The sequence below is a fragment of the Pteronotus mesoamericanus genome, unplaced genomic scaffold (assembly GCF_021234165.1).
Source record: "Pteronotus mesoamericanus isolate MK-2021 breed Mesoamerican mustached bat unplaced genomic scaffold, CSHL_Meso_final contig_78, whole genome shotgun sequence".
In the NCBI taxonomy this organism is placed as follows: Eukaryota; Metazoa; Chordata; class Mammalia; order Chiroptera; family Mormoopidae; genus Pteronotus; species Pteronotus mesoamericanus.
This window is the reverse complement of record NW_026555258.1, coordinates 23,532,803-23,546,826: the sequence shown is the minus strand read 5'-3', so window position 1 is coordinate 23,546,826 and position 14,024 is coordinate 23,532,803. Positions and strand designations below refer to the sequence as shown.

Sequence of the window (14,024 nt, the reverse complement as noted above, 5' to 3'; positions counted from 1 at the left end):
TGTGAGCCTCCAGCCCTCTCTGCCACTCCAGAATCAGTCCTCGTTGAAGTCGGGGGATGGAGACACTATACATCTTCCCCCAGATCTATCTGCTGAGGCAAGAGCATACTCATGTCTGACTGAGCAGTGGCCAAGGTGAGAGAGGTTGCTGGTAGCCCCTGGAATGGGGACTCGCATCAATTGATAAGCACCTCAACAGTCACCAGGTCCTCAGAGAGCCAGGGGAAACTGCAGCTCCCAAGGTAAAGGTGACTTGCTCGCACTGGCCAGGAGCACTCCTGATGCAATGCGGGTAGCAGACGTAGTTGGACTGGCTTTGGAAGCCCAGGAAGAAATGAAGGTGACACTGAGGAGACAGCTTTGGCCCCAGTGAGTTCTGGAACTAAAAGGAAAATGAGTTTATGAGTTAGGGGCTGAGAAGGGAGCCTTTCCAGAACTGGACTAAGGAAGAAGTGTTTATATATATAATGTATGAAGAGCTTAGTTTTTCTTCTTTTAAAGTTAATAAAATACATCCAGGGACAAGGCTGTGATTTGTGGGTGGAGGAAAGTGATTAGCATTTACTGATCATCAGACACATTATATGTATTATTTTCTAAAAATCCCTAAAACAAACTTACAAGAAGTGTATTGTTCCTATTTTTCCAACGTGAAAACAGACCCAGAGAGGTTAATATCCTGCTCAAGGTTACAGAGTAAGCAAATGGTAAATTTTAACCCAATCGGCTCTGCTACAAAGATTTGGCTCTTTCTATTACATCAGGAATTAAGTAAAATCTCCTTACACTCTTTAAAAAATGATCCATCATGATTTTGGCATCAGAAGCTAATGCTGCCACCCCTACTTCTCAGCATTGGAATAAAACTGAGCACATGGTGTGGTGGGGAGATGCCGGGCTTTGGGGTCAGGCAAGCCTGGATTCAATTCACAGCTTTAGTCTATGACCTTGGGCACCAGACATAAAGCCTTTCCAGCCTCAGTTTCCTCATCAATAAAATGGGGATGATAACATGGACCTGCTAGTGCCAGTGTAAGTCTCGAAGGGAACAAGATATTAAAATGTAAAATGGCATCACTACCTGAGGCAACTTTGTTGGGCAAAGCGTCGCATGGACACTGCCCCTTTGTGTCCCGATACAACGGCGAGAAGAGGGCCAGAAACAGGAAGCTCTCAACTGGAAACAAACTGGACTCCCAATCTGCTCTTTGCCACCCAAGATTATGCATAGAATCTTAAGTTTATAAGACTGTAAATAAATCTTAAACGAGAACAGTCAGTCATAAAATATTGGGATGTTTTTTGTTTCAATACTGTTCTTAATGATGATAATCCAAACGTTGAAAGGCAGTCCGATATTGTGGGGTACATGCCGTCCTGGGATTGAGTGCATTTGTGCTTTCTATTCTTGCCTGGGTAAAGCTGACCTTTGATCTGATTTAGTTTAAGCAATATTTCAACACAGCCTTGCAGCCTGGCAGCCACCTGATTCCAGCCTGGCTGGGAGCAGCCCCTCTCCCAGAGGGAAGCCAGGGGCCTGGGCTCCGGGACACAGCCTGGCTGGGACAGGTCTAGGAAAACTCTCACGTTAGGTGAAAAGGTTTCAAAACATGAAACCCCAAGACCCTGAGTCAGAACTTTTAACACGTACATACAGAAAATGAACTGCAATCACCCAAAGATTTAAAGGAATTTCTAGTTCGATGATGTGATATTGACACACGTCATCAGCTCTTCCACCAAGATGACACCCGGGGGGGGCCCACATGGGCAAAAAACAGAGTTTGGGGCTGCAGCCTCAACTTCAGCGGCTGCTCAAGGGAATGGAAGGGCTCACGTGGGAAAGGAGACGTGGCTGTGAGTCACAGGATGTTCTTTCTGGATGGCCTCGGGGAAGGTTCCACCCATGCCTGTCACCCACGAAGCCCGGAAGTGGAGCAAGTCTGGCATCTCTCTTTCAGAAGCCCTCTCGTCTCCTTTCTGATTCCACCCCATCCTGTGACCTTGGGGAAGTTTCTGGCTACATTGGACTTCTCTCTTTAGGATGTAATAATAGCAGGGTGCAAAAGACTGAAATTGTAGCCCTTTCCCTGGCTCTTGCCCACGGAGCTATCTTAGGCAGGTTACTTAGCCTCTCTGAACTTCAGTTCCTTCATGCGCATTAAAAGGAACTAAATTCCTTGTGTCACATGATGGTCGTGAAAATGCAGTGAATTAAAGTACAAGCCTGGTACTTCTTATGTGCCACATACTATACTACATGCTTTACCGTTATTAGCTTACCCATTCCCCATAATATGTCTACGAGAGGTTCTGTTAGTATCTCCACTCTGAGGAAACTGAGACACAGATACCTTACGGAATGACCTGCTGGTAAGCAGCAGGACCAAGATTTGAACCAAAGCAGCCTGGCTGCCAAGTCTGCTCCCTTCACACTAAATTGTGCTGCCCAACGGATGTTTACAAGATGATAATTTTACATCTCCTTCCCCCAACGCCCTGCCCCGGGCAATGACACTGCCCTGTCACTGAAGCCTGCCCTGCCCTCCGGGGATCGAGCCTTTTTGACAGTCAAAGATCAAAGCATAATCAAAGGTTCATACAGTTAGTGCTCAGTATTGCCAGTAAATCCAGCAGCCAGGAAGTTATGACCCTTTCCCCTAAACAAATTCCAGCATAACCCTCAGGACTTATTTCACAAAAGTCTTACAAGCACATCAGACAGGCCAAACACATCCGATTTGTGCCATGAAAATGCAGAACATGGAGGCCACACCACTGGCATGCAGAAGTCTAGCCAAAGGGACGGGAAAGCTCAAGACCCGAGTCGGGGCGTCAGGGCGCACACAGCGCTGCTGTGGGTCTCTCCTCCAGTCCCTTTCCAACCTTCACGTCAGTGACGTGGGTTGTCCTCCAAAGGGACAGCACCAGCCAAGCCACAAAAGGCCCCAAGTTCTTCCTTGTTCTTTCCCGGCAAAGTTCTCACAAGCTTCAGAGGACTCTTATGTCCTGGACAGAAAGTATTTCAGAAACCCCTAGTCAGGGGCTGTGGGAGGCCAGTTGTAACCCCAGTCCTCGGCGCAGGAAGCTGAGATGAGGTACTCTAGGCCATGGCAAAGAGCCACGCAGGCTGCACGCTACCTAACTTCAGGGGCACCATTCTCACGGGAAGTGCTGTTCATGTGGACCATGGTGTGCACGGAAGCCACAGAAATGTATAATGTGGCAGCCCTGCATACAGCTTGAAAGCCATCCCTCCTCACCTACCAGGCCTGGCCTCATTTAGCAGGTCTGGAAAATCATCTCCTGAATTCCCACAGGCCACATACAAAGCTTCTGTTAAAAGGTGTTGGTGCGGCTACAACTCAGGACAAGGCCTGACACCTGGAGAGCTAAAATCTTGGCTGAGGATGGAAGCGGCTGAATCCCCTGCACAGGGGAGCCTGGGGATCTGGCATCCAGCCCCACCACAGAGCCCACAGCCCTGTCCGCTGGGCCAGGCCCCAGCTGATAAAGCCAGAGAACACTCGCAGCTCCCTCACACGACCAGGAATTGTCCCTGACCAGCCAAGGCACTGGTGATGCTGAGGTAGCAGCCATGGGTTGCCACGGTGGGCAAGAGCCCAGCTACCTGTAGGAATGGGGAACAGCAGGAGAGCGGGGGAACTCTGTAGAGGAGACGTACAGGGTGGTCCACCCAAGGGTGGCAAGAGGCCTCAGCTCCAGGACATATACTTCCCGCTTCCAGCCATGTAGGAAGCCTTGACCACTATATATGGTGCAAACTCAGGAGAGGCTTGGGCCCATGATACCACCTGGAGAAAAAAGATGAGAAAGAAGCAAAGCACTGGGACAAAATGGATGTCTGAGCAGAATGTTCAGCAGGAAGCAGACGAATGAGCTCGTCAGGTAACACAAAGTAATGCAGTCGAGTAGCTCAAAAGGAAATAAGCAGTAAAACAAAGAAGCAAAGGTATACCTCCTGCGCCAGCCCCGTCCTGACCAAGCAGCACCAGCCCCATCTGGGAGGCCTTAGGTCTGGCTAGTGCGCCAGATGCACCAACGTGGGGGCGGGTGGGCTGAGGGGTGAGAGGCTGACAGGCAAAGCGAAGGAGGAGGGAAAGGAAGGTGGCAGTTCTCTCTCTCTGTCTCTCTCCAGGGCCTCTGGCAGGCGCAGATTTGGGGGGCTCGCTTTAAGAAAAAGTATTTTTTAAAATCCTACTTTGGCAATTTTTGATTGTTAAGAACCTCATGAGGGCCATGGAAGGGGGCTGTGAATGGGAATCTTTTTTTGCTTCTTAATAAATCCACCTCGGGCCTCTGGGTTCATGGGAGCCTTTCCAATAAAGTTCTGGAAAGTAAACCTTGTGGAAAAAAAAGAGAGCCAAGCCTGGTTTAAGAACTTCTGTCATTATTATTAATTTCGAGTCCTGTTGATGTGGATTCACACAAGGGGATCACACGCAGTGGGATTTTACATGCAGTGGGATTTTATACTTTTCAAAGCACTTTCACTTGACCCTTAAAATTTCTGTGAAGGGCGGGTATCTTTAAAGATTTTACTTATTTATTTTTAGAGAGAGAAGGGAAGGAGAAAGAGAGGGAGAGAAACATCCTTGTGAGAGAGAAACATGGATCAGTTGCCTCTCGCACGCCCCCAACTGGGGACCTGACCCAGAGGTGCCCTAACAGGAATCGAACCAGTGACCTTTCAGTCTGTGGGACAACTCCCAACCCACTGAGCTATACCAGTCAGGGCAGGGGAGGTATCTTCTTTCACCATCATTCCATAAAGGTTCACTGACTACTTAGTATCTGCCTGCTACTGTGCTGGTGCTTGGCACAGACCCATGAATATGAGTCAGTCCTGCCCTCAGGGGTTACAGTATAGGGGACACCCCACATCACCAGGAAGTCCCATGTGATCCCCCCTCCAAGTACTGACCAAGGTTCTGAGATAAAATATTTCCAGGTTGTTTTGCCAAAGCCCCAATTTCGAGGCAAGGAAAGTTGAGGCCCACAGAGGTTAAACAATTTGGCGAAGCCAAAGAGTCAGCCAGGAACAGAAGGGGTGGTAAACCAACTCAGATTTATGGTGTGTCAACAATGTGCTAACACAGGCCATCAGTCATCCACAGATTAGATTTCGTCCAATTTAATACTCAACAACCCTCGGGGCAGCTAACGTGCACTTTTCAGGTAAATTGAAGGTCAGAAAGAATCAAAACCTGCCCAAGGGTCACACATAATGAGGCTGAATTTATTCCCAAAATGAATCTTAATACGAAGCCCAAATATCTTTCCCCTATACCAGCATTTTCTGATCTTCAATCATTTACAAACTACCCTCACAATTTCTCCATACCCACATAAGATGTCTTCTTTAAATAAATTTGTATTTTTTTCTATTTAACACCCTCCCAAGCAATAATACCCATGAAACTGCAATTGATATGGGTTAAAATTAAAAGTTGTCATCTGTGTGCTACCTGAAATCACCAGATACCACACAAAGCTCACTCAGAGAAACACCCCTTGACAGCCTGCATCTCACAGAAACAAAATCTAGGCCTGTCACATTTTCTAGTTTCTGAAAACTTGCACAATTTTCATTTTTGTATGTCCCTTGGTTTGCAGCAATGAGAGGGACTTAAGAAGGACAAATGCTCCTCACACTGACTCCCAGACATTGTCAGCCTCCACTCAACCTGCCTGTTTGTAGGTTTAGGAAGCAAATAATAAGATGTCCAAAATGTTCCAGTGATGAGAAAACTCGGTAGGGTCCCTCTCTAAGGCTTTCTACATGGATTTCTCACTAGGATGACTTCAAGGCTAATTTAGATTTGCCTATGATTTCATTGTTAAAACTAAGAGGCCTTCCCGGTTGGAAGGTTATCAGACCAGCACAAGGTAGCACCGGTGAAAGAAAACTGCAGGTTTAGCTGTGTCCCAATCCCAGGCATCCCTCCTGTGGCTGTGAAAATCAGGACAGCCACTACCCTCTTCCTGTCTAGCACAGAAGCTCCATACAGACAGGGGTATATTTGATTTGTACCCCTCTGAGTCCCAGCATCTTGGGTTGAACGTCTGAATCAGTCAACCCATTTACCCATAAAATGAACTAACCGCCTCTAAGGTTTCATCCAATAAGTGAAAATAAAACAATGCTCTAGCTGAGAAAATGGGACTAAAAGAGAGTGTGTGAGTAAAAACACCATATGCATAAATTATCTGTGGATAGTTCAAAGGATTTAGCAGATGCAAATCGGAGGAAAGAACAAGATAAGTCCTCCAACTGGATCACAGAAGCAAGAGCTCAGCAGCTGAGCATCAGTGACAATGCAGGCTTGAGCATCTTTAAGAAGCTGAGTGGTAGTGTCCAAAGGCGCTGCTAGTTTCCAGTGGTGTGACCCAAACCACAAGCCTTGGGCCCCCAGTCATCATCGACATGGCTGAGAACAGAAGAGCTACTTACCAAAAACCTAGAAGACAGGAAACAGGAAGCAGCAAGCATAGTGCCTGGCAAAATCGAAATCTAAAGTGGTTTTGGTAGGATGACATAACAGAGAGGGTCTAAAAATGTAAAATAGAAAGGAGATAGGTATTTTCCTTAGGTTCAAAAAGCCAACAGCACAATTAAGAAATGGAGAACAAGTAACTTGCAATAGTATTTAAAGACTCCACAGTCTTGGTTGCCTGCACATGGACTGTGAGTCAACAGTGAGACCTGGGTGGCCAAAGCCGGCCGCAGCCTCAGACTGCATTAACAGAAACGCAGTGTGCTCAGAACAAAGGGGGCGAAAGTCCCTTTGACCCCGTGCTGGAATGCTGTTGTAATTTCTGATCAACTTCAAGAAAGGCGGAGACATGCTAAAATACAACCAAAGGGGAAACAGAAATTGGAAAGGAAAAATATCCTTCCAGAAGTCTAGAAAAATCAAAAATCACTTTGGAGATGGGGGGCGGTAAAAAAACGAGAGCTGTCTTTAAATATTTCAAGAGACATACAATTAGCCTCATTCTCTTTACGGTATAGCAGGGGAGTGGATATTTTCTGATAATTAAAGCTGTCAACACCCGAAAAAGAGCAGCTGTGTGAGAGGCAAGTCCCTGCCTCGGGAAAGAGGGTATATGGGGGAGAAGGCTGAGGAGGGTGAGGCTCCTTCAGACCCAGGCTCCTTCCCGCCCTGCTGGCGACAGGGCCAGAGAGCTGAGCACAGGCCTCTCAGGCAGGAGTGGCACTGGCACCCCTCAGCCTCTGATCCTCTGAAATCTAGAGTGCTAGGCAAGGGCAGCAAAAGGTGACCAACTTCACCTTCTCAGCAGAAGCAGCATTTCCCGCGTTTCCCTGGTGCCTGGCTCTGTGTTGCAAGACCAGCAAAGAAAGGGGAAAACAACTCAGAAATGGCTGCAGGGCAGAAAAGGAAACACACTAGGTGAATGGAGAGATGGGCACTGATAGGATACCATCAAAATCGGAGGAGCTGTGCAGATAAAGTTTTTCCAATGTGGTTTTGGTTTCTCTCCTCCACCCTAACCCCTAGAGCCAGTTGCTCAAAGGGAAAACAGAGTTCTGTGTCTGAGGAAGCCTCCACTGAGATCTGAAGCAGTTTAACTACTCACCACCACCCAGGCCCCCACCCCAAACCCCCGCCCCCCGACCCGCCGGGCAGTCTATTTGTCCAGGTGTGAAGGTGAGACCAGAAGAGCAAGGCCAGGTGCTCAGAAATGCAACACTGACACATAAGAATAACATTATTGACTCCCATTTATTGAGCACCTACTATGTGTCAGACACTTAGATTTTATACTGCAAGTTACCTATTAATTTATAGCTGAGGAAATTAAGGCTCAGATAGGTTCAGTAGCTTGGCCAAAATGGCACTGCTCCCAGATAATCATACCTAAAGGCTTCCTATGTGCCAGATGTTATTTTTAAGCAATTAAATGTTGTGTGGCATTTATGCCTCAAAACAATCCCATGAGGTAGGTTCTTCTACTGCCCCTGTTTCATAGATGAGAAGCCAAAAGGACCTAAGTGACTTATTCACTTAGTGCTTGTTCCCTCTCTGTGTCCTGCGCTGGGACAGACATACACGGGCAGGACCAGGGACCTACAGGGCAAGGAAACAGCACCCAGACGGCCTGGCCGTGCAGCCAAAAGCCGTCCAGCTGGAGGCGCCTCCACCCCGACCCTAGGCACCGGCACGCCTCTCTGCTGTGAGGTGGCACCTACTCTGGGCCAGCATCTCCACAGCTTCGCTTCCCTTTGTCCTCAGGCCCCACTTGGCCCACTGCCTCTCTCCCAGCCCAGAGAAAGGACAGTTCTATCCGCCCAAGAGAAAAGTTCCAATCCAAGTCTGGTTTAAACACGAACACTTTTCACCATTTCTCCTTTCGCCAAGTGGATCAAAAATTGGGAGGCCTTTCAGAGAAGGCCAGCCTACCGAAGCCTTCCCAAATGCCACACTGAGTTTAAAAAAAAAAAAAAAAAAAAGCACCTTCCTGGAACAGTGACAGCAGCTGGCAGTGACAGCAGCTGGGGAGTAATTTATCACTGACATTGTTTACAGCCACCCATGCATAGTGGTGACAGAATGTAGACTGACTTCTAGTGGGCTTCATTATTGCTTTTAAATTCTCTACAGACCACGCGCAACATCATTGTCTGCGCCCAGGGGACCATTCCCACGCCCCCGGCCCCTGGTAGGCCACTGCGTGGGAGGCTGCTCCTTGACTTCTTCAGCCAGCACCTCAGTCAGCAAAGTGCCTGCTCCTCAGACACTTTCTGAATGGCGTCCCTGGCACTCATCAGATTAGGATCAAAAGTTTACTTTTTAAAGATCAGAGTTCAAATGTCCATCAGACTCAATCAACTGACTAGGAGGAAGATGAATTGCACCTTTCGTTTAGAAATAAAAATTTACTTCCACTTAATCCATATGGCATTGCAACTTCATTACTCTTCTATGCGCACAAGTATCCCCATCTATAAATTTGCCCATTCGCTGCAACCACACGGCCAACTCCAAAGAAATGACGTTGGAAGCCACCTGCACCCCTCACTGTCCCAACACTGGGCCTGTGCCATTCCTCTCCGGGGAGTTTTTTCTCGCGTCACCCTAAAGGAGGCCAGTGCACTCACTGTCTTTCCAGTTTCTTCTCAAACGGCTCCTGCAGCAAGGCCGTGCAGCCCAGCCACAGAGTAGGAAATCCCAGCAGGCAGGAGCTAAAATGGACAAGCCCTGGGCCGCCTGAGTTGCTCTCTTGCTGGTACAGGTCAATTTCCAATTACAAACTAATACAGAGCAAGGCTTTTGCTTACCTGAGCTGTTATTCTCAATCTTCCGTAATGTTCTCAGAACCTTGCGTATGTCCTTCATGCTGGTGTCTCTCTGGCTGTACAAAAGAAGCCGCTGAGCATCTGAGAACAGGCGAGACACACTGCAGGGAGGACAGGGAAAGTGCAAAAGCTCTAGTTAGGCCAGCTGCGTCTCCCACACGAAGACAGTTCCCGCCTGGTACACATGCTCAGCCTGGCTGCCTGGTCCTCTACGCCAGCTGCTCCCCTGGCCCAGCTTCGCTGACACCCCACACTTCTAAACAGCCACCCACCGGCCCTGCTCCACATGCTCTTTCCCACGTGTTGACCAGACCCTTCCACCTCCTTCAAGGCCCAGCCCCTGTGCCTCCTCCCCAGGAAGCCCCGCCTCACACACATACTACCCCAGAGCCAACTCATCCATGAGACAGAGTGGGCACAGTGCCTAGGGCTCAGGATACTCTTGGGGTCCACTAAATAGTTTAACTTCTTTGCAAGTCAGAATAAAAACCAAAATATAGGAAATGTATAGGATGGATCCAGCCTGGATTATATTCATCTTCAGACCGACACACTGATAAAGTTTTAATATTTCTGTATGGAAGAGGGGCTCACGAAAGCTGCAAAGCCCAAGGTCCAGGTAATGCGGCCCTGCCTGCCCGAGCTGCCGCTTCCCCGGAACTGTCTTGAACCTTGACTGGTACTGCTCAGTAGACTGGGTGTCGTCCTACAAACTGAAAGGTCGCCGATTCAATTCCCAGTCAGGACACGTGCCCGAGTTGCTGGCCAGGCCCCCAGATGGAGGCATGTGAGAAGCAACAGATCCATGTTTTTCTCGCACATCGATGTCTCCCTCCCTCTTTTTCTCCCTCCTTCCTGACTCTCTCTAAAAATAAATAAAATCTTTTGTTTAAAAAAAGGAGCTGTCTTGATATGTCTCCTACAGTTCCATTCTAGCTCATACCATGGTTCTGTGCATTCCACGAATCCTCACTGGCTCATTTGGCAAATACTTATGAAGCTCATGCTTATATCGGGTGTTGAAGTCAGGAGCCAGAAACATAAAAGCGAAGGAAGTGGCCTCCTGGCCCTTAGGAAGCTCATACCAGGGAAGAGAAAGACCAGACAAGAGGGACGCTGCAGTATGATAGGCACAGACAGAGCAAGAGAGCTCATCTGAGAATGGAGAGGACCTTGGCTGTGAGCTCCTGGAAGGCAAGCCCCTGCTTGTGCTCAACTTTTCACCTCCCCCTCCCCCAGCCCCAGGCCAGGTGGTTCGCACGCACAGTGACTGCGAGCTCAGTGAGTGGGCTGGCTGACAAATGGAGCAGATGTCTCCCCAGAGGAGGCCCGCACACTCCCTGTCTTCCCTTCCCAGCTTATCAGCCAGTTTTGGGAGGAACGCGCCCCCCCCCCGCCCCCCCCCGCAGCGCAGCCCCGTGGCTTTGAAAATATACCAAATTTTACTCCTAAAATATACCAAAGGAAGGTCTTAAATCTGACAGCGAGTCTCCCTGCCCTCGGTCTGCAGACTTCACACACAAGCCTTTCCAAAAGCACCTTCACTCAAATCCAACCATTCAAAATTCTCCAGAGGCTGAGAAGGGGAGGGAAAGGATTAACTGGCAAATATAGGAAAGAAAACCTGATCTGGTACTTACATGGATTTGTTAAAGTTTCCAACAACTCCAGGAGCCTCCCCAGGCGTCGGGTAACGGAAACACGGGTTATTGGCGTTGCAGATAATCCCCTGGAGCCAGGGAAGCGTTCCTGCAGAGGGCATGGCTTTGTTTGGAAAGTGGCCTGTTGACATCGAGGAGAAAAAACACAGGAGAAACATTAGTGCTTGGAAGCAGTTTTGGGACTTAAGCTTCATCTCCATTGGCTCTATACATTCTCCATCCCAAATCCGCCTGTCCCATTCTCCATATCACAGAGGCCTGCCACCTCTGACTGATCCGACCCTGAGTAGGAAAGGTGGCATCGGATGGCGATTCCTAATTCACTTGACGTCACATGTAGAATGGGATCCCTAGCACAAATCTTGGAGAACGTGGTGAGAAGGGTGGAGGAGGCCATATACAGAGAGGCCCTAGTGTATTAGTTCGTCTTCCACGGCCCAGCTCACTTTTCAGAGATACAGGGGGGCCGAGGATGACCTGAACCAGTTCAATTCCTTCATTGTTGAAGGAGGAAACTACGGCAAGAAACCGTGGTCAGTGGAGAAACTCAGGAGTCAGTGGGCAGCACTGGGGGTAGAACGCACTTTTCCATGATCCAGGTCCATCCCCTTCCCTCCTACCTGTGCCCTTCTTTCTATCTGAACCTTTCTCAGTCTCCTCTGTACTGTTCTCTGCTGGCCAAACCGATGTTAGTGTCACCTCCTCTGCCAGCTCACAGCCTCCTCAAAGGCACCTAGCACCTAATAAACACGCTAACTTGGGGTCAGATGTCCTCTGCGAAGCTACATTAGTTGTTGCTGTTCCGTCTCTCACTGAAATCATGGGCCCCGTTCGACAGGTCATCTGCTCACTTTCCTTTGCCTTCGTGATGGAGGAGCTTTCTGACAAACTGCATGATTGGGCATGTTTGGCTAGTCCGAGGTGCAGTATTTTCAGTATGGCAGCACTTCTACTTGTCTTTTTCTTCTATCTATACTCCAACCAGAGAAGCAATATCCAAAGCAAGGATGCAACAAGATCTGATCACTGTGGCCACTCTGCAGGACTCTGGCCTGTTCAACATTTACACAGTTAACCTCCTTATCTCCCTGTTAATAGTTCAAGGAAAACCAAACAAGGTCCCTTGCCTAAGTCAACTGCTCCTCATACAGAGGAGATTTATGTAACCCAACCAAGTATTCGAGGGACCACGGGAGTCTCCCCTTTAATCTCCTAGGGATTCTGGCACTGAGGACAGGGTGGCGGTGGCCCAGGCGGCACAGGACAATAGAAGGTGACGGTATTTCAGGCTATACCTCGGTGGGTAAAGCAAAGACCCTCCCCTGTGTGTTGTGTCCACCTCGTTTACACGCAAAAGCAGGAGAAGGACTTGGCATGGGTGTCCAGGATGACAATCAAATAGCATCATGGAATCCCTTAAGCCAGGAAAGTAATGGGGATCTTGATGGCTCTGGGTCAAGGAGGGAAAGATTTATGGGGATGAATTATACACCATTGCTTTATTTCGAGAAAAAGACACCTCTGCAAGATTCACCTTAGCGCTATACCTTCCACCTAGGTCCCTAGAGGGAGTAAGAAGAGGAGGTAAGGTTGCAAGACGTGCATAGGCGGAAGGCAAAGGTCTTATCTGCCTTCCATAGGTATAGCAATTCCACGTTTCTAAGGATCTATGGTCTAAATTCAGAGAACTTTTGGTTAAAATTCAACAGCTTGTTTGAGATAACAGCCTCGGCAAGTGTCAGAGACAGGATACAAACCAACCCTAATTTGTCTGATCCAGAGTCTGCCTGTTTCTACCACACCATTTGGCCTACCAGTGATCGTTCTGGAGGGAGAGGAGCTGAGCAGACGAAAAAACTGAGTTTCCCCTAAAACATACACACCAATGGGGCTTAGGGTAATTCCTAAATAAAATCAGGTATGCCTTTGCTCATTAATCTTTGGGGTTCCAAAAGAGGAAGCAGAATTATCTCCTGGGCCCACAAATTGAGAGTGTATTTCATTTTGTATTCTTTTCCTTTTTGGTGAAATCTGAAAATCACTTCTGGTAGGATGTCCCTGAGGTTTTGTGAGGTTTTTAAAAACTTGAATATGGAAGGGTAAACAAAGTAGGTTTACAGTTGCAATATTAATATATAATACAAGAATAAGCTCTGTGTTCTGCATACACACAACTGTAAACCTACTTTTGGCCACCTCTGAATATAATGTGTACTAGCAAATTAGCAGATAAAGAACTGCCTCTATCGGCTGCTGACCAGGTCAAGAACACAATCAAAAGGTGACCCTGGAGCCATCCCTTTCCTGAAAAACAGTATCCTATATGTCTATGAGGCTGGCAGGGTGAGGGTAGAGATGGTTAATGGTAGGGAAAGTTATAGGAGCAATGGAACAGAGGTTCCGGCTAACCCTCCTACCTAAATGTTGATCACTTAGACTGGGACACTTCTGCAGTGTCAACCCTTCCAACAAGCCAAGAAGGAAAGAAGGATGTGACTGTGGGACAGCCATAGAGCATAGGTTTTATTATAGAGATGAGGTACCAAGAAGCTGAGTCACTTGGCCAACGTGATTCACCTAGTAATTGCTGAAGTCAGGATTCAAACCCAAGTGACCTGACAGCTCAAGCATGTGTTCTTGGCCACTGCTATATTTTCCATACTCACTGTAAAGGCCACCATCAAAACACAGGATGCGGAGTCAGATGACCCAAGCTTTACTTCATCGCCGTCATCACTTATTAATGTGTGACCTCGTGCAAGTCCTTGCCCTTCTCTGAGCCCCAATTTACTTATAAAGCAAATAGTTATAATGAAGTCTAATATTCAAAGTTGTTATAAGAATCAAATCAAATAATATTAGTCAAGCTGGTAATTTCTACACAAATGCTTAAAATTACGTGTTCCATGATCTGCACCTATGGAGTAAAAACATAATGCATGTAAAAAAGACTGGCAGGGGCCAGATGACTATGGGGGTAAGGGACTGCCCTACGGGCCTTTTTTAATCACCACTTTCTC

The 14,024-nt window shown here is 47.9% G+C and overlaps 1 protein-coding gene across 4 annotated transcripts in view; it reads right to left on the bottom strand.

Annotated features, from left to right (window-relative positions):
• ABCA1 (ATP binding cassette subfamily A member 1) overlaps positions 1-14,024 on the bottom strand; it is a 125,092-nt gene that overhangs the window by 78,180 nt on the left and 32,888 nt on the right. For all 4 annotated transcript variants that reach the window (XM_054584590.1, XM_054584591.1, XM_054584589.1 and 1 more), the window contains exons 4-5: positions 10,984-11,125; positions 9,326-9,444 (exon numbers count right to left, since the gene is read on the bottom strand). In XM_054584590.1, coding sequence (XP_054440565.1) covers positions 9,326-9,444; positions 10,984-11,125 — 261 coding nt within the window. The remainder of the gene's footprint in view (positions 1-9,325; positions 9,445-10,983; positions 11,126-14,024) is intronic.